Source organism: Exophiala bonariae (assembly GCF_035927105.1).
Source record: "Exophiala bonariae strain CCFEE 5792 chromosome Unknown scaffold_54, whole genome shotgun sequence".
Classification (NCBI taxonomy): Eukaryota; Fungi; Ascomycota; class Eurotiomycetes; order Chaetothyriales; family Herpotrichiellaceae; genus Exophiala; species Exophiala bonariae.
In genome coordinates this window covers 44,599-68,470 of record NW_027042529.1, presented here as the reverse complement: position 1 = coordinate 68,470, position 23,872 = coordinate 44,599, and the positions used below count along the sequence as shown (strand labels likewise).

Here is a 23,872-nt window from a genome sequence, read left to right as displayed (position 1 = left end):
ACGAGGTCTAGTAAAGCTGGTACCAATTGCATATTCATTTACAAATTAATAGAATATGGGTTCTGTCACGTGACTTGCGTTTTTGCACGGAAAAACCTGCCGCCTTAACTTTCGGTTCAGCCTCGTCGCGATGCGCGCCTTAAATGAGCTACGCGTAAATATCTACGAGACCCCTCCGCCGCACCTTTTTGAGTTTCTTCGCAACAATGCGCCATGGAACCACCGCTTCCACTACTGGACACGCCAAAGAAGATCAAACTTCAATCACGAGTCGATGACTTGAAAATCGATCTGAAAGCCTTCGAACGTGCGTTCGCTGCCCAACACAAGGGCCAAAAACCCGGTCGCGAGGATATCAAAGCCAATGCGGGAATCCAAGCCAAGTACACAGAACATGGAAAGTTGCGAGGCGTCTTGGACGGAAAGTTGAGCATAGAAGTCCTGAACAATTTGTCGCAACAAGAACAGAATGCACGCAATCGGCAAAGGAAGCACCGTCGAACAGACAGCGCGATTAGCATAAAACCCCATTCGACAAATCATAACCAGACCCCTTCAAAGGGCCGGTACCACCCAAGCCAGCTCGATCCCTATGATGCTCCTCAGTCTGCATCCCCAAAAGCCATACTCCGCGAGGTTGGTCCGACGCCGCATCGCAATGGCACGATCCTCGGCATCTTCGACATGCTCCATGCATCCGGTGGCTCACGTAAAAGCTCACAGGAGACTCCGTCGGGAAGTAAGAGGAAAAGAGATGCTTTGCACGAAGATGACACCAAGGCGAAAGATCTGGAATTGACTATCTCGCAAACACCACGCCATGAAAAATCAATCGTTCGAGATACCCAACTAGCCGCTACAACACCGAAATCTGGTCCTGCCACTGGAAGGAGGAACCACTCAAAGACCCCGGTCAGCGAAAGCAAAAGATTCATGTTACAACACTTTTTCACAACACCGAGCGCAGTCCGGTTCGCGACCATGTTACAAGATGAAAGCACTCCGCATGCTAAAACGCCCGTGGACAAAACACCACTACGCGATCAAGTCCTCGGCATTTCACCTTCAAGGACCCCTACCGCCACGGCAGATGCAACGCCACCATACTTGAAACGGTCGTTCTCCTTCAAGGAGAGACTGTTATCTGCGTCTGACAACAATGGATCGCCCACCTCTTCACACCGCAAAACGAGCCCAGGATCTACTCGAACGATGGGAACACGCAGGACTCAACAAACAAAGTTTGTACCGAAACCTCTCAGCCAAATAATTGCAGATCGGGCAAGCCAACAAACTCAAGACCAGCACGGGCACAATGACCACGACGGTAATAGTGACGACGATGACGATTTAGACGCCATGAGAGAGATCGAGCTTCAAGAGGCGCATGTGCTTGTGGGAGATAGTCAAAGAATCGGTCCCCTAGCACCAAGCCACGGTGACGAGCAGCAAGGCAGGGTCTGGAAGAAAAAGGGACAAAAGCGAACAACACGACGGGCGGTCATGCGACCAACTAAGATGAAACCTGTGGAAGGTCCAAAATTCGTGGCGGCGGATGAGGACGAGGACGAGGACACCTCTCCCACGGACCACGAAGCCTCCCGCGTCGAAGAGACGCAATACATCCCGGATGAAGCATACGACGATTTCCCCGAGCCAGACGATGACGAACTCGAGTATCTCATCGCAGAAGCGGAGCGGACCGGGCAGAGTAAGGACCGACATGAAAATTCAAAACCCAGCAGCTACATCGATGAAGAAGATCTCGACGAGGACTTCCTACCAGAACCAGTCAGTGTCAATGTCGATGTCGACATCGACATCGACATCGAGAGCCCCATCAAAAGACGAAAGAAATCCGACTCTTCCAAACCAGCGCGATGGAAAACCCAGACCGAGCAATCCAAATCGAAAAAGAAGAAGAACCAAGGAGACGATGACGACAACGACGACAACACCACCACGCGCAAAATCAACCCGAACGCACAGTCACACATGAATTTCCGGAGCCTGAAGATCCGCAACAAGAACTCCAAGGCGAAAGGGGCGGCGGGACGAGGCAAGGGTCGGTTCGGGAGGGGCAGGCGATAGCTATGCTATGGCAGGCACACGAACTAGTTAGTCGTGTATGGACAGACCGACCTACAAGGCAAGGGGATTTGGATGTTTTGGTTACTGGTTAAGAACCTGTAGATCTTGTCGGGTACAATGCGTGGACCTGAGTGACTATCGTCCCATGAGCTGTGCGATGAATTGCAGTGCAAGACGCTACTAGAAAACCAGTCGATGATCAATGGTATGAATATATAAATCTGGGTACGGGTTTTTCTTTCATTATTGATTTGTGTTTCTGGGGGCAGTTGCGTCCGTCCAAGGCCACTATCGAAAGGGTGTTGGTTTGAACAAACCATCATAGACAACTCTATCTCCCTGTTATCTTGTTCTCACGAGTTCTTCCAAAGAGCTCGAGACTTGACTCAACCCTCGCCGCCCAACCTCACGAGCTCGTTCAAAAAGTCTTCGCCATTCACCAACTCTGTCGATCCATACACGACCCTGCGATTGCGAGGTGCACCGCCTGCACCAGATCCAGCTGCACCCTGTCCAGTGGTCCTTTTCACCCACTCCTGCAAATTGCCGTACTCGTCCATGCTGCCGCCTCCGACAGTGAAGACGATGGCTTCTGAATACCCCTGGCGTCTTTGGCCAAAACTAGGGTTCACACCGGCCCCTTGTTGGGGACCGGACCGTGATGGTGGGTTTGCTGCACTATTTCCTGTCGTGCCACGCGCGTGGGCGCTCCGTGGATCAAAGTACAGGTAATTCTCTGTCTTTGCAATTGCTGATGAAGATGCCGCTGGAGGATCCATAATCGATTCGACGATTTTTGTCACTGTCAGGTCTCGATTTGCCGGGAGGAAGTTTTTCACACCAGAAACGAGTGCATCAAGATTGACGTTGCCAAAAGTCGAGGAGGACAGCTTGTCAGTAAAGTTCTTGGATAATGAGGACAGGCCGCCGAATAAGGGGACTTGTGTGGGCTGAGATGTGGAAACTGTTGAGGCCATCATTGTTCCTCGAGTCTCAAGGCGGACATTCGAAATATGTTTGATGGCTGCGATTGAGTCGCCCACTCCGGCTGTATTTAATGCAGTTTCAAATTCCTGTAGCTCAGATTTGGTAGGCTCTTTATCGACGCTAAGATACCAAATGATGAATATTCGTAGCTTGTCCAAGGCGTTGTTGCCTTTATCGGTGGAATTGATGAGTGCCAGCATTTGTTCTGTAGTCTGTTTTGTGATACTCTCCTCCAACTGGAAATAATTGTCCAGCTGTCGATCCTTGATGCCTTTTAGCAAGGCTGTGGCTATGTTCATGTGCATATCAAGGGTGGCTTTCCGCTCTCTCAATTCTGGCAGTAATGTTATTGCCGCCTTGAGGTGGGCTGCGGAGGCAGAATTGTCATTCAGATCTTCGATGCTATTCACACCCGTCTTTTTGGTTATTTCTTCTGCATCTGTTTTATACTTTGTAAGTTCCGCGTCAATATCTTCAGCCACTTGAGGAAATGGGGCGCTTGCATTTCGAGCCCAGAAGAAATCACTCGCGTTGAGATCGTAGGCTCGAGGTTGGGCTGTGGGATTGGTTTCGTCGGCAACATCCACCGTGATGCGGTTCAAGTGCATTTTGAGGACATCATGGACGAGCGATTGGTAAGTCCAGGAGTGTGATAGCATTGGTACAAGGTCCACATTTCGATCTAAAATGATCAAAACGGGTCGTGAAGGGGTCGAGTAGACATTGGCGGATTTGGGGGAGAAGAGATTGTCTTTGGAGTTGAGGACATGATCTCGGAGTTTTCGATCGAGTTTGGTAGCAATCATCTTTGCCAACTCGGATTGCGGACACCTTATCACAGGGACCGAGCCCATTGTCACACTGACGCTAAACAGTCCGCTAACGATCTTGTCAATTGCGGCATCTTGAATGTCTTCGCCGACAGTAGGGCTATTAAATGTCCAGTATGACTCTTTACCCATGCCCAAGCTAAAAAGATCCGGTTCTGCAACGATGAAATTCAGATATTGGTCGTAAACTTGCGCAATTGCATCAGAGGTATTGGTAGATGCTATTTCAGCGGCGAGTTCTTCTAACAAAGGGCGTGTGATGGAAGATGTGAAATTTATGTAGGCGGGTGTGTAGAGACCTCGCGCAAGATCGGAACATATCAGCTGAATATTCAGTGAGGTCGGCTCGAGAAGGTAGAGCACTGGGACGTCGGGTATAGGATAGCGAGGGGAGTTTATGTTACTGCGAAGGTGTTAGCAAGCAGGCCTGGCATGCAAAACGGGTGTTGCTCCTCACAGGTGAATGGTGACGCCCTTTGCCCGCAGATCATTGACTCTCAGGACGCTGCTGATGATGTCCCTCCCAAGATTATCGAAAACAAGAACCTTCCATATTGGCTCTCCATTTTCACCCAGCAGGGATGTGGCTTGGGGACTGCTTGGAGCATCGATGCTTGGGACGGAGGAGGAGGTATCTTCGTGATTCAAGCTCAGGATGCGTTCAATGGTACCTGATGCTCTGGTTAGTGCCTTTCCGCATGTCATGTCTCGAGGGATAGGGTACACACTTATTTGACGGTCGCGCAGTGTGAGTGGACGGGCGGCCATGGTTGTATTCGTCTGCAGTTGTCAACAGGACTTTGCAGGCTCATCTTCTGTATAAGGAAGATCCAGATGAGGACATGGTGGCTTTATTCAACAAGAGTCATGAGGAGAATATCGAGGTTTGGTACCATGCGACTTTGAGTGTCAGGGTGTTGAATCTCGCAGCATATGGCTTTCACTGAGGGCACCACAGCAAGTGCCTGCCAAACTAGCATCCATAGTACGTGGCTTGGCAAAATCTGTCATTATCTTACTCGTATGTGGCAGTCACGATGGTCGGTAGTGGCGGAGGCTGATGGTCTAACCGGGTAGGGTTTAGCCTCTTTGGACTCGGGACAAACTTGAAATCAACGTCGCCTTTCAGCCATTCTCTTTCTCCCATTCTCATCACAACAGTCATCTTCTTCATCTTCTTCATCGCTCAAATCAACCCAATCCCGTCTGTAATCTTTCTTCAGCGCGTCTGACAGTGGTCTGTAATAAAGTGAAATTGCATTTGCATGGTCTTGCATCTTGCTTCACACGTGGGCTGGAGTTGGGGTGTTGAGGCTGGCGTGACTGTGGCGCGTTTGTTTGCTCCCTAATATCTGATCTGGTCGAGAAACAACGTCATTTGAAGCTTCCTGTACAGCCATCAATGACGGAGGATTGAGTCCATTAGTGTGTCTTCTCAAACTTGGTCAATACCTAGACGCCTTCTGAGGTGGTGGTGGCATCGTCAGGATTGGGTTTTTCTCCCAGTGGGAAACTGAGGTTGATTCAGGAGTTTGGGGGCAACCCACGCCAGGTGGCCCAACTTAACAACACCCAACCTCGCAGATCTTCTCAAACTCCAAATTTGGCCGTGACGGGCTCCTAAGGTTCTTGACTGCCATAACCTAACTCACATCCGGACGACCTCCTTTAATTCTACGATTTTACTCTCTATACGACCCTAATCACGCTACAATTCCCTGGTCTTCGCAGTTTGGTCCTTCATGCAGCCGAGCGCGTGGTGTGGCCTGTGAGTGGCAAAATCCTCGGCATAAGCCAGAAATTGCTTCCCGCCCTCGGCGCTAAACCTTCACCGCAATTCACGTGATTGTCCAAGCCAACCCACGTGACTCAGCCAACCGAGACCTCGCTTGTGCTCCATTGAGTCTTACCAGGCTGAGCCTGAGTGCCAGAGGACCATGGATCCATCCACCAATTCGCCCATGAATGGTGCTCAACATGCAAATAACCCATCCTATACATTCCTAGATGGATTAGGTCAATACTCCGATAATAATGCATTGTCCGGTGGTGATGACTTCTCTTCATTTTTCGACCCGGCTCTATTTGAGAGTACCACAATAGGCCCTGGCTTCTCCCAACAGTCTCAATCTATACCTCAGAATTCATTCAATCAAAATGTTCAAAGGCAGTCGAATAGCCCAGGGCTCTCCCAACCTCAATACAGCCAACCTCAGCCCTCGTTCCCTCACTCACAGTACTCGCAACCACTCTACAACCCTCCACCACTTGGGCAACCCAACTACGATCCTCGATTCTTCTCAAGACCATCAGCCTCTCCTGTCAATTTCGATGCCTACAGCTACCAGCCTTCAATGAATTATCCCAATCAAACATTCAGCCCCCAGCAGATGCACATCCCCCCGAGGCAGACTTCCACTCCAACCAACTATCCCTCACAACAACAACAGCAGCAGCAGCAGCAGCCCTCTCCTTACGTCAGCCTTGGACAGCGCCCATCACAACTTCCCCCAGCTCAGGTAAACTCACCTTGAAGATTGATGCTCAATATCACATTGACCATGCTGACAAACTTATAGGGCCCAGACATGATGCATTATGCCAATTTTCAGGATCAAACCCAAGTGTCCTCTAACTCATTTGTTGATCCAGCTCTATTATCTGCCAATCGCATGATAAGCTCATCCAGTGAGTGATGTTGTTGCTTGATCAAAACAGCCCCTGACTTCATTCAGATGGACCTGCCGATTTCTCGGGTCAACAGCAGTTTCTCCCGGCATATTTTTCAAAAGGCGCCACAGGCTTCGATCCACGATCTATGCAAGGCACTCATAGCTTACAACAAATGCCACCCTCCACACTGCCACAAGCCTCAAACATAGGTCAGTTGAGCGTGACGAACCTACGGAGTATTTTACTAATGGATGCAGGATCAGCACCCTTGACAAATTCAGCATTTGTCACAAACCCCATGTTGTTAAAAGATCCACATGTACCAAAGAAGACGAAAGTGGCCAAGAAAGGCCTTTCCACCGCGCCCAAATCTGACAGCCTGGTCTCCGACGATTCCAGCGCTGATGAGCTATCTATTGAAGACGAAGAGCCAGAAATGACACCTGCTGTATTGACGGTGTCTGCCCCAACCGATGAACGAGGCAAGGCTATTTATGATGCTGTAAGCGCTGTATGGTCCCCCAGAAATAAATCTGCACCTGCGGAAACAATCCGCAGTGGTATCGCTGGCTTCGGTGACACCATTCGAAGCTTAAGAGATGCATGGAAGCTCAAGAACGATAACCTACGCAAGGCCGAATTGCCCAACTCTCCAACAGCAGCAGAAGCAAATAAATTAAAAGAGGAAGCTGCACGCTATCGATCTTCCATGGAAGTTGTCATGTCCCGGTCACTCACATTCGGGCATCCAGCTGTAGTCAAACGGTATGTCCATCCTCCAATCCTGACTTCCTTCTATGAAACCAAGAAAACCTATCACACACTTGAGTCACCCTCCTCCATAGACATCATACGTCCCATCCAGCATCTATACCATTCGCAGCAATGTCCTATCGGTGGCATCCAGAATGAGGTGACGCCACCAGGTAACGACGTTCTTGTGCATTGCTATAATGAGCACACCCTTAGTTGCATGTCCATAGATCTTGTACAACATCCCGCTGTGAGCGATAAAGAACTGAAGCTTGTCCTCTTGCGCGAGATCCCGAATTCGCTTGCCATCATTCAATTAAAGCCCTTTACTGATAATTCTACATAGACTGGGTGAAAACCAATTCACAATGTCAGCCTTGTATTCCTTCATGCTCGACCGGTTCAATGCCGGAGACTATGACAGTACTCTGGTCAGCAATATTTTGAAGGTAATGAACTATATCTCAAATATTCTTGAGCTTTACCTAACGGGTGAATAGTTTGTTGTCAAATTCGAGACTCTTGATATGGAAATGCTGGAAATGACCAAGTTATCAAAGATTCTACAACGCTTTGCCAAAAAGGCGACCAATGAATCCAAAGCATTAGCACAGACTGTCCTTGACAATGCTGCAGTTGCAAGCGCAAAGAAGAAGGCCGATGCAATCGCTGGCAAAGTTGCTTCTCCACAAACTATTGATAGTCCAGGGAGTGCGACGCGGAAGGACTTAGTCACAGGCACCAAGCGGATAAGGGAGGGCGAGACAGCTTCTCAGCCAGCACCGAAAAAGGTTGCTAGAGTGGCATCCAAACCTCTGGCAGTACAAAACGCGGAACGTAGAAAGGCTTTGGAAGCTAGTCGTGCGTTGAAGGATGGCATCAAATCCAGTACAGTTGTCACAGCAGCATCCACCGGTGCTAAAGGCAAAGTGGCAGTAGTAGCACCCCCAAAATCTGCAGTGTTTTCATCACTACTCTCAGCCTCCAAGAAGCCTGGAACTTCACTTGCAGCGCGAGCTGCGGCTGCTGCAAGCGCCAAAGAGAAGACACCCAGTACGAATACAACCACCAACATTTCCCAGGCCAAAGACAGTATCAAGCGGGATTCGCCTCCACGCAGTTCTAATATCACGGTACCATTGGCCAAGACAGGCGCGTCCTCGTTTCTCGGCTTGCTAGCCGACATTGAGAAGAAGCCAGAGAAGACAGTGAAAAAGGAGAGCGACATACCCAACGAAACCCCAGAAGAAAGGGTAAAACGACTCAGAAAGGAGGAGAGACGCAAATTGAGGGTCACTTGGAAGTCGGACGCTGAACTTGTCGAAACTCGTCTCTTCACTCACGACCCCAGTGAAGAGGTCGGTCATAACGACAGCCAAATGCGTGATGCAGGTGATTCAGGACGTGAAGGAGAAATGCTGAAACTTCACCAAGGCATGAACGACATTGATGAAGAGGAAGATGAGGACTCTTTCGATGATTTTGAACCCTTCACACCGCCCTCTGAAATTGATTTCAGTGAAATGGTTGGCGACAATCCTGATCTGAACCCATCTCTCATCAATCCTATTAAGGTCGGCGGACCCGTGATACCAACGAGCCCCAGCAGTGAACTTCAAAACAAGCACGAATTGGAAGCAGTCATGGCGACTTATGCATCCAAAGCTGATCGGCCCCCAACCCCCAAAGAACCCGACGATGATGAGGGCGACTTTGAGCCTGCTGAACCCGAGATTCCTTTTGGTGAACCGAACGAGAAAGTCAGGACCCGAGAGAAAGAGTATCTAGATCATCAACAGCGTTCGAGATCTGGCAATGGCAAGTTAGCACCTGGAAATCCCCAAGTCCAATCTGGCGAGATCGGCACCGACCTTCAACTCTTTTTCCAGAGACATAGCCAGCAAAATCAACCTAACCAGCCAACCCCACCACCAGGAGGGGCTCATGCAAATCCAGCCCTCCTAGCTACAGTGCAGCAGATCAAGCAGCAATTGACTGGCCAACCACCCCAGCCACAATACCAACAGCAAGTTCAGAATACTGCTCCTGTCGTAGGCTTCGACCTGGCTGCATTTTTGGCAACGATGCAACAACAACCAGTTCAACCTCAATCACAGGCCCCGGCCTTGCCAATAGGCTTCAGTGGTCTTACATCTTCATTCGCTCCCCCACCTGATGATCCTTCTCGAAAGCACGCCAGGAACGATTCGAACGACTACGACGACTCTACAAGAAAAGGCGGCAACAAGAAAAAGAAAGCTGGCTTCTCCGGTGATCAGTCCAGACCATACAATTACAAAACGATGATTTGCACATTCTGGGAGCAAGGCAAGTGTCTCAAGGGCGACAAATGCACTTATCTCCATGGTAATGAATGAATGAGACACCATCTCCGGGGTTCCAACCCCTACAACACATTTCCCTTCTTGACACATGTAAAACAAACAGCATCGTTTTCTAGCGACAACAGCACGACTTCTTGAGTTTAATTGCACGGAGTTCCCCCGACTTTTCGCGTTCATAATTGCATTTTTTGTCATCACGGCAAGCAGGCACATCAAGAACTGTCCCATGATCGATGGAGAGGGCTTCCTGGAGAAGGTGGACTGGATGGCATTCTATAAGCTCTATGATGCAACTAGAGACACCTCAACAGCGTGTTGAAGAATTCCGAGCACTTCCACATGTCGCGCAGTCGACAAAGAGTGCGAGGTCTCCTACTTAGACAGACAGAGACATGCCCCGTGTAGCAGAGTGTGACACTAGATGGCTGTTCGGAGAGCAGTCCCTCTGGCGCCGAACAAGCATGAGCAAATTGGCAGTAAATGTAAAAAAATACTCTCTCATTCAATTTCGTATTCCTAAGACTTCAAGAGAAGTTCGAATGTAGCGCTATCGCGAGCTTCAGCAATCTAACAGTTTCCCGTAGTTGTTACCGAAATGGAACCTTGAGATTAACTATAATTCTTACATTTCCGAACTAATCTGAATAAACCCACAACATTAAGTTGGTCATATACCGAACGACAAATACTCTCAACAAGCAAGACTTGATAGTACCCATGATGTTTCCATCAGAAGCCCCAAGCGAAGCCAACTTGAAGACCGAAATTTCCATCAAACATCTGATTGTCGTGTGCTGCCATGCTATCTATCTAGGTTCCGGGTCTTCAAGCACGTCTGCGAAGCCAGCTTCCAATGAATCGGCTGCATTCGTTGAACTTCCCAGCGACAATGAAGCCAACTGGCTGATTGAGCCTTTTCAAAAGGGTGAGACCGCGACATACATTTCACATATCAAGGCCGGAGTGGAGGCTCTTGCTGCTGACGAGCACGCGATCCTGGTGTTTAGCGGAGGTGCTACCAAGCCACAGCTGACGGACAAGACTGAGGGCGATGGTTATTTGGTAAGTGTTCTTGATGAAACGGACCATTAGCTGTTCCTCTGTGGATGGCGGGGCACGAGATACTGCCTGAGAATTGTTCAATTACATTTTTGTCCTCCCGTAAGAATTGGTGCTGATTCCAACATTCCCAACCAGAACGTAGCTCTTGAGCAGCAGCTTTTTGGGAGCAAGGACCCGGCTCTCTCGCAACGAATGTTCGTCGACCGCTTCGCCACGGACTCATATCAAAATATTCTCTGTTCTCTGATTCAATTCCCACTGTTCGTACAAGAACTTCAAGGTCACGCATGCAGTCTCAGTACCAAGGAATCCCCACAAGCAATCTTTCCCAACAAGCTAATCATAGTATCTCACGAGTTCAAGCGGGCTAGGTTTTTGGACCTTCATGCTCCAGCTCTACAGTGGTTTGGGGAAACCAAATTCATAGGGATCAATCCGCCATTTGATTCGGTCAAGATGGCAGAGATAGAGGAAGGGGATAGATTGAGGGGTTTCGGGGCGTGGAAGAAGGACATCTACGGGGTCGGGCCTGCTCTTGCTGACAAGAGACTTGCGAGGGGTTGGAATGAAGATCTATTCAGGGCCAGAGTCCTCGCCAAGTTTTCTGATGAGAGTCTGAGGAATCGCATCTTTCATTTTGTGGCTCTTCGACAACGATATCATGGTCAGGACTTGTCGAAAAGTTACGAAGAGAAATTGCCGTGGAGTTAAAACGTCAAAACACTCACACGAGTGTTCGCAGCTCTGGAAATTGATATAGGATGAGAAATGGAAGTCTCGCCAGAGATATCATCTGGGGTCAACTCCTTAGACATTTGATAATAGACTGACTGGAAGCGATGTTCAGAAGGAACCAAAGTGCCAGGAGTATCTTACTTGTTTTCCGTCTGAAATGTTACGCTAATTGGTCTCATTTCTCACAGTTATCAATGAACTCTTGTACGAGAAGCCCGCCCGTGTCTCAGCACTTGGGTGGCACTTAACCAGTTACTTGCTGACTTAAGTGTCTGTTGTCTGATGCGCAATCATCGGGACTAGGTGGCAACCAGCCTGGCATAGACGCGCTTATCGATAAGGACGAGGGGACCCCTACTGTTTGCTTAGCTAACAGGAAAGCTCCTTCCCGTTCTCACCCTGCGTGCCCCTCATCGTTCCTTCCATCCTTGAGTGGAGCCCTCGTCTGCCTCTAACGACTTCATAACTCGAGTGAGTTGGGACCAACTGTCCACCATGTCAGGAGAGCCTCCAAAACCATGGAGTCCAAAACACAAGCTTGTAGAAGGACGCGACGTTTTCATACGCGGTCCAGAGCAGGATGCCTCACCTGCAGAGCACGTCGAAAACGGTGCTCTGAAGAGAAGCCCTCGTGCATTGGATGTCGTCGAAATTTCTTGATCTGTACATGGCCAAAATCTGCCATGGGGAATGACCTGAGCTTTGCAAAACATCAGAGCGATATAAGCGCCTCGGATTGCGACACTCCGCAAAGCAAGAGGCTCTCACTTACGACCCCTTCACCTCCAATCTCTGGCTTTCTGGAGCTGGACTTCGACCAGTCCTCCGAGGGCGAAGCAGAGGAATGTTCGAGTGCCACTATCTCGGACGACTCAGTCACAGACTATCTTTTATACCCTAAGTTGATGGTCAAATCCCCCTCGAGGTATCCCTCGACACTCGCCACACCAGGAGCGCAACGATTATTTCAACACTTCTACGAGTCAACTGCAGCAATGCTCGCTGCACGTCCTACTCCGCAAAACCCCTACGCTACGAGTTTGTTGTCCCTTGCTGTGGCGCACGACTATGTCATGCATGCAGTTCTAGCTACTAGTGCGTCCCACTATGCTAGCTCTAAAGGAGACGATTCGGCCCTTTCACTCGCTCGAGAGCATTATGCTATTGCATTGCGTTCGGCAAAGCATCAAATTACCAGATTCTCACGTGGAGCGTGCGAAAATCCTGGCGCCCTCGTTGCTCTACTGTTAATGCTCTGTCAGTACGAGGTACGAAGAACGCATCCCCCCTTACCTGAGGTTTCTCATCATTGACTCCTTTCCAGTGCGTCGAAGGTAATCTTCATGGTGCTGTGCTTCACCACCTGGAAGCCGCAGGAGAAATCCTGAGCAGCATGCCTTCTTACCTCATTAACCCCTCAGACTCATCGTACAGATTCCTGATTGAGTTATTTATTTACCATACCTTCGTCTCAAGGAACATACCGGCAGGTATGAAAATGCAACCACCGACTGCAGTGATACCGGCACTTCTTGAGACTGTTGAGTCCTCACAGCACCATCACCATTTCGATGGCTTTATGTTTGGCTATGCTTATGATCTTTATAAGTTGATCCCACAAATTCGACAACTTTATTTTTCTCGCTACCTTGATGACAACCCCTCTCCAGCAGTCTTTAGAGCCATTCATGCGAAGCTGGAAAATTGGCAACCTCCAAAAAAGTCACAAGTTGAATGGTCTGGCAGTTTGAAGATTGCGGCACTACTATATCAGCAAGCTCTCTTTATCTATCTCATTTGCACGGAGCATGGCCCGAGCCAGGCAGATCAGCGGCTCTTTTCCTTGGTCGAGCCACATCTTGCTCAATTCCTGATACTGACAAAAGTTCTCCCAGTCACTTGTTCGGAGTGGACAACTCTGTCGTGGCCTGTCATGTTGATTGGATCATGTTTACGTGATCGTTCACGACAGGAATATATGAGTCAGATCAGTAACTCAATGATACAACGAATGTCCTGCATTGAACAGATGCTGAGGGTTTTGAGATGGGTGTGGCAGGACGATACTGCCTATGGACCTTATGGCCTTGAGAAGGTCATGCTTGAAAAAGATGTCAAGCTCAGCCTTGGTTGATGATTTCATGGTCGCTAGGATAAGAGTCAACGAGAATGCTCGGATCCATATGATGCAATTTGTACACATAGAGCACATCTGATTGCTTCCAGACTGATGAGTAAAACAACGGGGTCTTCAATTCGGTAACTTGTAGAAAACAACGGGGTCTTCAATTCGGTAACTTGTAGTTCCTCCACAGCCTTGCCTTGCAGATTACCATCTCCTCTCTCCCCCTGCATGATACCCCGCTTTTCCACTTATCGATAAGGGCGTCTAGTCACAAGATAGTCGATCAATCCCCTCCCCTCCAGCGTGTCAAGCTTCAACCCTTAATGAGGCAGGAAACTCGCATGATTTCTAAGATGTCAAGTAAAGGGAACCGACCGGCCGGAAATGTCCGAAACTGGTGATGTGATATGCTACGAGACCCTACTTGGACGCCTTCTTCACGGTGTGATGCGCGGTAACGACTATCTCCCAGACAACTAACTGCTGTTTTTGGAAGAATAGCTCACCGGCCTCGATAACCGAAATCAATCCAGTCGACATCGCGCTTAACTTTTCACCGTTGGCTTTAGTCTTCTATCGTTGACGGAGTACCGAGTAGATTTAGATGCTTTGCTCGTCCTCGAGCCGTCTCATATAATAGCTTAGGTGTCGTCCAGAAGCCATGGACTCAGTCGCATTCCATACCTAGTCTCTGATAGACCCACATTGGCCGCACTTACACCAGCTACACTGGCCTCATTGTCGTTAAGTAGTCACAGTGTTAGGTAAGTAAAGGAAACACCAATACTCAGTGAGTTGAGTGTGCATCCAGCAACAAACCACCATCATACACAGACACATACACATTCACACATGATGTCGGCTCCAATCCGACTACACAACCCAGCGGCGCTGCAAGACCCCACAGCAGCACTGTACGCCCACGTCGCGGCGACCGAACCCGGCAGCCGGATGATCTACCTCGCGGGCCAAGTGGGCAGCGACAAGGACGGCAACGTGCCGGACACACTGGTGGAGCAGACGCGACAGGCGCTCGCGAACATCAAAACGTGCCTGGCCGAGGTCGGCGCGACGGTGCGCAACATCGTGCACGCCACGACGTATATCGTCGACTACGACGCCGAGCGCTCCGCCGCCATCTGGCCGCTGTACGCCGAATTCCTGTCCGACGTCGCCGGCACCTACACCCCCCCGGGAACGCTTGTGCCGGTCCCCGCCCTTGCGGCTCCGCAGTTCAAGATCGAGATTCAGGTCGTCGCTGCTGTGAGGGCGCCGGCGCCGGCGAAGACGACGGTTGATGGTGCGGGTGTCCCGGCCGCTGGGGTGGGGATCACGGATGTTGATGTGGTGGTTGTTGGCGCAGGGTTGAGTGGCCTGCAGGCGGCGACTGATGTCCACAATGCCGGGCTGAGCTATGTGGTTCTCGAGGCCAAGGGCCGGGTTGGTGGGAAGACCGAGGTTGTGAAGGTAGGCAACGGCGTGCTTGATGTCGGCGCCGCCTGGATCAACGACAAGACCCAGCCACGCATGTTCGAGCTGTACAGGCGCTTCGGCTTCGAGGCATTGGTGCAGCGTGTCGAGGGCAATGCGTTCTTTCGCGACGATAATGCCTCCCAGACCAAGGTCGTCCCCTGGCCTGACTTACTGCAGTTGGATGAAAAGGAGACGGAGACGTTCGGCGCCATCTGGGCTTCTCTGGACGAGGATGCCAAGAACATCAATCTCTATGACTCGACGGCCAATATCCACATCGAAGACGTGTCATTGGGTGAGTATCTGCGTAAGCACGGTGCCACGGGACGAATGTTCACGGTGTGGACGTCTTGGTTCCGCGCGCTCACGGGATGCGAGCCGGATGATATTGGTCTCGTGTACATACTTGACTATATCAAGAGCGGTGGTGGATTGGACAGTTTGCTCACTGATGGAGAAGCGGGCGCACAATACATGAGGAATCGGCACGGTAAGTGAGACCCAGGAACAAACCACTGATCTGTCATGCATGACCAAGAAAAACTAGCCCCCAGTCTGACTGTTCCATCATAGGTAACCAAACAATATCGATCCGGTTGGCCGCAAATCTAAGACCTAATTCTGTCTACCTCAACAGCCCAGTAACCCGCATTACACAAACGGCAGATGGAGCCTTGGTCGAAACCCTATCTCGCTCGGTGTTCCGGGCTCGAAAAGTCCTCATCTCCATACCAACACCACTGTACAAACATATTCGGTTCTCACCTCCGCTGCCACTCGAAAAGCAAGAAATAATTGGCGCCACGCATCTAGGCGCCTATTCGAAATGTATCCTCGTGTACTCCACTCCATGGTGGCGTGAAGCAGGTGTCAACGGCGGCTTCACAGATCTCTCAGGACCAGTGGCATTCTCGCGTGATGTCTCGTCTGACGAGGACGGACTTTACGCAATCGGATGTCTCATCTTCGGGGATTATGCAGTGAAATGGTCAAGGCTGCCACCATCACAGCGGGTCAAGGTCGTCAAGGATCAGCTCGCGAGTATGATCTCCGCAGCTGAACAGAGCGATTTGCGGAGAAAGGTATATGATACCGTGCGTGCAATCGAGAAACAGTGGCTACCGGAGCCGTGGAGTGAGGGTGCCCCTTGCCCGATGGTGGCACCTGGTGGGACGTGGGCAAGATTGGGAAATGAATTGAGACGTCCATTCAAGAATCTTCATTTCATTGGGACGGAAACAGCGTACGAGTGGAAGGGGTATATGGAGGGCGCTGTGTTGGCTGGCGAGCGTGGGGCGAAGGAAGTCGTTAAACTGCTCCAGGATGGCGTGCAACAGTATTCGGCGAAGCTGTGATTTCTGAAATCGGGGTGAAGCAGAGGACGGACGCTGTGACCCATCCCTAGAGACATTAGCCGATAATGGAGTGACATCGCATTGTAATGCGGGAAATGTCATGTTTGTTGAAAACAACTTGTGAATCCATTGAATAGAAGAACTTCATCTTCCATGACATTGATGGAATAAAATTGCCAGTTGCTCCAGAACTTTGATTGATACTCTTGACGATATGAATATCTAACAGCTCCTCTCAAACAGTTTGAACTGCGTTTCTCCTCATCCCAGGACTGATGTTACTTCTGTATAGTCTGAAGAATCCATTCCCAGAGCTGCCAAGTCGTCCATTGTCATTGGAATCTGCATTGTTCGTGGTTCCATGCTCGCGGCAGAAGTATTCTATGTCGATGCTGGTTTCCGTAGAGTCATGCTCAGGGGACTTAACGGGCATAGGAGTCTTTTTCCTGCGTATTGAATGCTTCCACAGCTTTCGCAATCTCTGAAGGGCCTTCCTCGACTCCTTTTCCTTGCGCTCATGACGCCAAGCGAAGTACGAGCTTGCGATCGCTACTGCTCCCAGGATACCAAATACAATTCCGATGGACAAGCGGTTCGAACTCTTGAGCTTCTTCCCAGTCTCTTCTTCGGTGAAATCCTTGACCAATTCCTTTGAGCGGACCGCTCGAGATATGTCTTGGGCAGTAGGATCGATGTTTAGGAGAGTTGCATGAATGGCCTGGACTGGTAACGGTGCAAGGGTAGGTGCCTTTGGGAAGGCATGAGATAATACGGAAGTCGCAAGTATGAACATGCCGATCACTAGTTTAGTGAGGAGAGAGTGGAAGATTCTCAACCCTGCCATGGGGAATAAGAAAAAGTGTAGCGCCCTTGTACGTGAGGGTGGGTGGCACGAAAGTGTCGCAATGCTGAGATCAGCCTTCGGGGTAAAAATGGATGAGAATCGACCGTAAGTAATGAACTGCAGTGGATGGATGATTCGAGTCTCATGGATGTTGTGCCGTCTTCGTGTTTCAAGGATCTGGAGATCCCAGTCTGTGACAGTTGCGTCAAATGAATGGTTGCTTCCCTGAAATGAGGCCTAAGGTGAAAGGAAGGTGCTGGCAGCGTAACAAGGATAGGAAGGCGTTGTCCACTGCATGTTGGATTGTAAGCATCGGGCAGAAGCATGGTCGCAAGCACCTCCTGAAGACAAGAGCATAGATGAGGCACAGTGGGGCGGGCTGCAAAAAAACGATGAGCGGAAGTCTATTGCCTGCAAGCTAATACTCCCACTTACGAAGGCGGAGCGTTGAGCTCCGCGGAATCGAACTCGATCGTGGGAAACTGACACAGCATTTGGAAGCAAGTGAATCGAGGGCGAAGCATCATTCATTGCAAAGACTGCCTCAGCCATTCATGATGGCCCAGAAAGGCTTTCACTATATGTCTAATGACACCCTGGCAATCTCAGCACGACAGTAAAACACGAAGACAAATCAGACCAAGACCGCAATCAAGCCACGTGTAGGCGCACGGGAACTCGAGCAGGCGCCGTGGTGACACTGTACTGATGCCTCACAATAGGATCACTTTCATTGGTCTTGATGCCATCGAATTTTTGGAGCATTCTCACAATCACATACCCTGCTTCCGTCAGAGCAAATTGTTGACCCAAGCAGATTCGTGGACCACCGTTGAATGGCAAGAATTCCCAACCAGGTCTACGGCTGACCCATCGTTCAGGTTTGAATTCTTCGACATCTGGTCCCCAAAGGTCCTCGCGATGATGCATAACGTGAACAGAATAGTTGACTTCTTGACCTTTGCGGACATAGACTGGGGAGTTGCCGTCAGGCCCGCCTCCCCTTGGAAGCGTTGTGTCTCTGGTTGCCCGTCTTTGATTAAGTGGCACTGTTGCATAGAGACGAAGAACTTCAGATAGAGTATGTTGAAGGTAAGTACAGCCTTTAAGATTTTCGAAAGTCAAGTTCTTGGGTTGGTCATATGTTCCGAATTCCTCCAAAATGGTCTCGCGGAGTTTCTTGAAAACGTCGGGGTGTCGCACCAGCAAGAAGAAAGTCCAGCCAAGGAGTCCAGCAGTGGTATCACGACCTGCAAGTAGAATATTGAGAAGCTGACTTCTGAGCTCGATGGGATCCCTAGTCTGCTGGACAAGCTCTTTCAAGAAGATGTACTTCTCCTTTCTCGGGCCGTCCGCGTGGTGGTTTTCAGAGAGCGAAGAGAGATCAGTTGTGAGAGCAAGATTGACATAGTAATCTGCAAATTTATGGACATCCTTGCAGTTGTCTTTGAATGATTGAGGGTTTTTGACCCAGTAGAACTCGGCGAGTCGTCCACGCTGGCCAAGACACATGGTCCCAGAGTCAAAGGAATGAGCAAAGGAAGTCCAATCTAAGTCTCCTGCTTCTTTGGCCTTCTGGGTATAACCTGGAAGGGCAGCGTTCTGCGAATCAACACTTTGACCGAAGAGGAATTCGGTGGCGGAGTCGAGCGTGAGGCGGAAGAACAAAGGAACCAAATCAACGTAATCAGTCCATCCGTCGCTGGCTGTGAGGTGTCGGAACATATCTTGAACATGAATCTCTTCTAGTTGTAGGTCGGCGACTTGCTGACGTGCAAACTGGGGTCGAAGCATTGACCGAGAGTGTTCCCTTGAACTGTGTTAGTATCGAATTGATCATTAGACGACTTATTTCCCATACCATGCCTTGCCATCGACAGTGAAAATCCCATTGCCGAGCATCGGGAAGAAGTTACCCCTTCTCAGCTCCCCAATCTCGAAGTCCTGGAATTGAGTAGCCAATATGGCCTGAATATTCTTGGGGTCATTGGTAACAAATTGCATGGTACCCAACACATTTTGAGACCAGGTATTCTTGCGGGTCGCCTTGTAGACTCCCAGGAAATAGTCAGGTACTGTTTGGTTCTTGTCGGCTTGAATCACTTCCTGAACGAGATCGATGGCCAGTGGATATTTGTGAGGTCGCTGCCATGTTGGTTGACAGCCCAGTGCATTCGCTTGTCGAGCGTGATAGCGATTGCTGATGAAGGAGGACACCAGATAGTAAACCAAGTAGACGACAATGAGACCAGCCCCTGAAGCCAGATATTGGTTCATCGTCGGAGTAAAGCTCCCAGACAGAAGGTCGTTGAAGGACTTGAGGAAGTAGAAAGTAACTTTAGCTAAGTGTAAAGATGGAAGGGCATACTAGTAGTATGGTGCACAGTCTCGACCAAATATGGTGGGGCGATCAGAGACAATATATTTGTATGTGCTTGGGACGGAATTGAATCCCTCCGTCTCTGCTTGGGATGCGACTGCCAACTTGCGCGCCAGGGCTTGTGGCCTCCCGAGGACCTTGGAAGGTTACGAGGTGGAACTCTTAACGTTGATCCGTATCGTGGTGTGGATGGAATGGAAATGGAATGGTCATCTTGCTCCAATTCGGCAAAAGCTCCATTTCTCGACGGGGTGCTTGAGGGCATTCATTCCTTACCTGAAACAAAAACGACTTGTGTACGAGGTAGTACCGAGTAGGTATCCAAATTAGATTGTGGAGTAGGAGGAACAAAACCCACTTCTGGATAGAGGTTGTCATTGCTCATGGTCCACCACCTATGTTGCCCCAGGAGTCCAGGGAAGCCTTGGAAGTACGGATATGGCCCGCCTGAAGTTGCAACAGTAAGATGACAGTCATCAACACATCAGGCTAGAGAATGCGAGCTATTCTCTCGTGTCAGCTGTCCCGTGGTAAGTGATTCACACTAAGTTCCCGTCAGCACAGTACATGTACCCGTACAGGGGTACCTAACTACCTAGGTAACTACTTCGTACTGAGATATTTAGCCAAGTTGATAGACTTTTGCTGTCGCCATTTATGGTCTTCCCAGCTCACCCTCCATTCTGGCGACTTGAGGAGAAGTGGAGGAAAACCATGTTTCCAGAGAGGCGTTTGTGAATACCGAGATCATGATTGGCAGTTCCTGACGGTAGCCTGGAGACTAGGGGAAACATACCTCGGTAGAAGATCATCGACAACAGCATCTCCGCAGTTGAATGAGTTCAGCTGTCGGATTACTCAGTTTTCCTCTTCCTCTTACGTAGTAGGAAGTTCCGTGAGGAGAGGAGATGCGAGCATGACCTCTGGGGAAGCGACCATAATTCTAGAGACGGAGCACGGACGCAGGGCAAATACAGAGGCATTGTCATTGTGAAGGACGCCTTATGCTGGTCGCCAAGAGGGAAGTGACTTCACGCCCTCCTCGCGAACACGTTGCCAATGGACGTTGGAACACCCGTATCTCGTAAAGCTTTTCCAACATCCAACGAACTCGACTTAGAATCTGGGAAAACTTGAATTTGATTTCGTGTGAGTCGGCCTCGAATTACACCGTATCGGTTCAGGCCAAGTACTTCATGCTTTGAATTCTATTCTGCTATTCGCGGGTATTGTATCGGCACAAGTTTGGGTATTTTTCATCATTATCGGCTTCCCAGCATACGGCGCCTGCAGCCTAGTAATATACATAATTGGAGTGTCGGATATTGCTCAAAGTGGAGGGTACAAAATCGGGTTGCGCATGGTCAATGGTCAATCGCAGCATCTTGCGAGACCAAGTACTGAATACCATTCAGATGTCGATGAACTTCTTCAGGCCTGTTGATTGAAATTGTTAGCTTTGCGATCACAGATATGAACACAAGCATTCCACTTACTTTGAAGCCACGAAACATATTCCTTCTGCTCCTTGTACTCAACATAATCAGGGAGGAAGTTGGCCAGCTCGGTGTTGATTCCTCGGTCCTCGAGATATCTCTCCAAGAGAAGCTGCAACTCGGCATCTAAATTGCTCACAGGGGGGCCATAGTATTGGGCCTGCACCTCCTGGGCATCCTTGCCGCTCTTTGCCAGTAATGCCGATGCCTTGGGCGCGTAGTTGATGGTTTGAGGCTCAATAGTTCCGTCTGCGGCCACGGCGTGAATCTCCAGCGCTTGGTCACCGGGCTTGGTGATGATGATGCGAAGATCAATGGGGAAAGCTGGAGTGGTCGGGTAGTCCTCTGGAGCTTCTCCAGCATCCCTATCTGCTGGAGCAATGCTGTCTTCGGGCAGAACATCGACCTTGCCTCCTCTTACACCAGCCTGGTTGATGGTGTTCTTGCCACTGTCAAATTCTGCTTCATCATCAAAGGCATCATCCTCCTCCGACTGGTCGAATTCTTCGTCGAGGTTATTGATGTCGGAGATGCTAAATTCAATCTTGATCCTAAACCTTTTGTCAATGTCATCCATTTTCTAGACTTAAGGGCCTGCGTACTGTTCGTTACCAAACGTTTTCGTCAGTGTGACCTCGTGTGTTCCCGGGACATCTGTGATTTCAAAGCCGCTATCACTCAGATAGTCGTTGAGCGGTGTAAGCTTTGAGCTATCGTTGTTTTCGACTTCGAGTTGGTATTCTTGTTCGATCTTGGCCGATAGTTCTTGATCAGCTTGAGGAATATGTTAGCCGGTGTGGATGCGCGGAGAGATAGTCCTTACACTCGCCAGCAGGCTCTCTGCGGGCACATGATGTTGAGAAAGCGGGATAGGTTGTTCTGGTGGCCGGTTGCCAGACAGGTCGATAGAAGGCAGTCCTCGAAACTGATGAAAGACACCGAACAGGAGATTTGTTGAACAGAGTCTTAGGCAAAGCCCGTGACAGGGCTCTTAATGATAGCATCACGAATGATTATTAGAGAGAGAAGTATTGTGATAATTGTAGAATGAAGAATGGTGGTACAAGGAGGTTGCGCGAGAATGAGAAGGATGAAGCAAATTCAATCATGCAACAACGCAGAATGAACGCACCCGTTCAGGGTTCTACATAATTTTTCTGTAGGACGCGACATGCCGCGAGTCATCAAACACGTGATATGCAAAATGATTGAGTCATGTTCGACTCCCTGAAGACCATTATCCGTCAATTTTGAACTCCAGAAATGTAATTCTTGCAATTCTTTCGCTCTGCAAGGATGTTGTACCATACAAGCAATTGCATGCTGTATATGACCGTGCTCCATGGCCTGACTCCTGGAGATGCGTCGCCGATCTGGCATATTAGCCTGGACCATCTTCTCTTTCTTGAAAGGTTTGGCTGATCCTGAACGGACCGCGATCCGATATTGAGTTCGGTCCTTTTTCCCCCTCATGTAGCAGAGACTTCGACTAAGAGGAGCAATGCCGGCACCTTCGCTGGATAGTAGCGAGTTTGACCACACAGCTGTGACAAGCAACTACCAGCAACTGGCCATATCCTCTCCCAATTTGTCAAGTTCTTTCCTCCCATTGCTTTGTGAGAGGATTTTAATTCCTGTTCCCGACGAGTCTTTCGCCAGAAACTCAAGAGAGGCCTTTGGGAGGGAAACTAGAAGGTTTGATGTCTCCATCTCGCACAACGCGGATGAAGTTTAGGGTGTGTAGACCACCCCAATCACCGGCCCATCGGTCCAATTTGAGTCGGCCTTCATCATCTCGTAGGTCTGGAATCCAAAAGCCAGATTTGAATTCGCGCTCTTCGTCATCTTTGCGCATGATTATGTCTTCTTCGATTTTGGTGCGAGGTCGTCCAGGCCGGCGCTGTGCTTTCGCCTCTTCTAGTTGTGCATCTTCCCGATCGATAAAGCTTTGATAGTCAGTTCGGTGCTGACATCTTTCTTTCTGTCATACCTTCGTGTCAATACCCGCAGTTCTTCTTCTGTCAGCGCACCGACAGATCCTTCTAGTGCACTTTTGAACCAAGCAATTCGCTCGACTATGAGTGGTTAGAGTGCAGCTTTGATTTGTGTTTGAGAAAGGGTATACCATAGACTTGGTTAACCCTTGCTGCAGCGTCCATGAGGCGTGACAGCTTTTCCTCTCGGGCACTGGCTGCCCTCAGACGTTTTGCATCCCGGCTGTTCACATGAAGACTGTCCATTCTGCCGCCCTTCTTCTTGTGAACCTTTTTGTGAACCTTGTCTAGAGATTTCGCCATGTTTACTTCAGTAAAACCAATCCTTTCTCGTTATCGGAATAGTGTCAATTCCTTGATATGAGCGCATCCTTGTCATATCAACTCTCTCATCGAAAAAAAGTCAAGCGGCAAAACCTCGGATGAACATATTGTTGCCAAGAGATTTCTCCAATGCATGCCAGTGCTGGCGCCTTCCAAGAATCGCGTCCCCTCATTCGCACCTGTCGCGGGCGCGTAATTGGGGACCGCATCCAGGTTATTGCTTCACAGCCATCAACCATTTCTAACAGTATTGCTTGCTCTTGCACAACATAAACACCAAGCCTGGTGTTCAACACTGATTGACTAAATCTTCCACCACTCACCACTTGGTTCGGTATATTTGGACTACTCAACTGTACAACAACTCCCCACCTGTGCCACAGGATGTGGAATAAGCGGTGTGAG

General features: G+C 49.6%; 10 protein-coding genes across 10 annotated transcripts; 5 read left to right on the top strand and 5 right to left on the bottom strand.

Annotated features, from left to right (window-relative positions):
* Window positions 1–213: 213 nt before the first annotated feature.
* On the top strand, window positions 214–2,091 carry LTR84_011359 (uncharacterized protein; the record flags this gene model as incomplete). Its single annotated transcript, XM_064854892.1, has 1 exon — window positions 214–2,091. One exon carries the CDS (start codon window positions 214–216, stop codon window positions 2,089–2,091), a length of 1,878 nt encoding a protein of 625 aa, XP_064700028.1.
* Window positions 2,092–2,477: 386 nt separating this feature from the next.
* LTR84_011358 (uncharacterized protein) lies at window positions 2,478–4,676 on the bottom strand (the record flags this gene model as incomplete). Its single annotated transcript, XM_064854891.1, has 3 exons — window positions 2,478–4,311; window positions 4,366–4,579; window positions 4,637–4,676. The coding sequence occupies 3 exons, from the start codon at window positions 4,674–4,676 to the stop codon at window positions 2,478–2,480; spliced, it is 2,088 nt and encodes a 695-aa protein (XP_064700027.1).
* A 1,169-nt stretch (window positions 4,677–5,845) lies between these two features.
* Window positions 5,846–7,680, top strand: LTR84_011357 (uncharacterized protein; the record flags this gene model as incomplete). Its single annotated transcript, XM_064854890.1, has 4 exons — window positions 5,846–6,427; window positions 6,488–6,596; window positions 6,644–6,790; window positions 6,839–7,680. 4 exons carry the CDS (start codon window positions 5,846–5,848, stop codon window positions 7,678–7,680), a joined length of 1,680 nt encoding a protein of 559 aa, XP_064700026.1.
* A 22-nt stretch (window positions 7,681–7,702) lies between these two features.
* On the top strand, window positions 7,703–9,712 carry LTR84_011356 (uncharacterized protein; the record flags this gene model as incomplete). The annotated part of the gene is made up of 2 exons (XM_064854889.1): window positions 7,703–7,783; window positions 7,835–9,712. The coding sequence occupies 2 exons, from the start codon at window positions 7,703–7,705 to the stop codon at window positions 9,710–9,712; spliced, it is 1,959 nt and encodes a 652-aa protein (XP_064700025.1).
* A 687-nt stretch (window positions 9,713–10,399) lies between these two features.
* Window positions 10,400–11,452, top strand: LTR84_011355 (uncharacterized protein; the record flags this gene model as incomplete). The annotated part of the gene is made up of 2 exons (XM_064854888.1): window positions 10,400–10,741; window positions 10,877–11,452. The coding sequence occupies 2 exons, from the start codon at window positions 10,400–10,402 to the stop codon at window positions 11,450–11,452; spliced, it is 918 nt and encodes a 305-aa protein (XP_064700024.1).
* Window positions 11,453–14,453: 3,001 nt separating this feature from the next.
* On the top strand, window positions 14,454–16,429 carry LTR84_011354 (uncharacterized protein; the record flags this gene model as incomplete). Its single annotated transcript, XM_064854887.1, has 2 exons — window positions 14,454–15,564; window positions 15,648–16,429. The coding sequence occupies 2 exons, from the start codon at window positions 14,454–14,456 to the stop codon at window positions 16,427–16,429; spliced, it is 1,893 nt and encodes a 630-aa protein (XP_064700023.1).
* Window positions 16,430–16,664: 235 nt separating this feature from the next.
* LTR84_011353 (uncharacterized protein) lies at window positions 16,665–17,273 on the bottom strand (the record flags this gene model as incomplete). The annotated part of the gene is made up of 1 exon (XM_064854886.1): window positions 16,665–17,273. One exon carries the CDS (start codon window positions 17,271–17,273, stop codon window positions 16,665–16,667), a length of 609 nt encoding a protein of 202 aa, XP_064700022.1.
* Window positions 17,274–17,924: 651 nt separating this feature from the next.
* Window positions 17,925–19,550, bottom strand: LTR84_011352 (uncharacterized protein; the record flags this gene model as incomplete). Its single annotated transcript, XM_064854885.1, has 2 exons — window positions 17,925–19,083; window positions 19,135–19,550. 2 exons carry the CDS (start codon window positions 19,548–19,550, stop codon window positions 17,925–17,927), a joined length of 1,575 nt encoding a protein of 524 aa, XP_064700021.1.
* Window positions 19,551–21,064: 1,514 nt separating this feature from the next.
* On the bottom strand, window positions 21,065–22,153 carry LTR84_011351 (uncharacterized protein; the record flags this gene model as incomplete). The annotated part of the gene is made up of 4 exons (XM_064854884.1): window positions 21,065–21,090; window positions 21,150–21,700; window positions 21,752–21,923; window positions 21,973–22,153. 4 exons carry the CDS (start codon window positions 22,151–22,153, stop codon window positions 21,065–21,067), a joined length of 930 nt encoding a protein of 309 aa, XP_064700020.1.
* A 659-nt stretch (window positions 22,154–22,812) lies between these two features.
* LTR84_011350 (uncharacterized protein) lies at window positions 22,813–23,446 on the bottom strand (the record flags this gene model as incomplete). The annotated part of the gene is made up of 3 exons (XM_064854883.1): window positions 22,813–23,095; window positions 23,140–23,224; window positions 23,275–23,446. 3 exons carry the CDS (start codon window positions 23,444–23,446, stop codon window positions 22,813–22,815), a joined length of 540 nt encoding a protein of 179 aa, XP_064700019.1.
* Window positions 23,447–23,872: the final 426 nt, after the last annotated feature.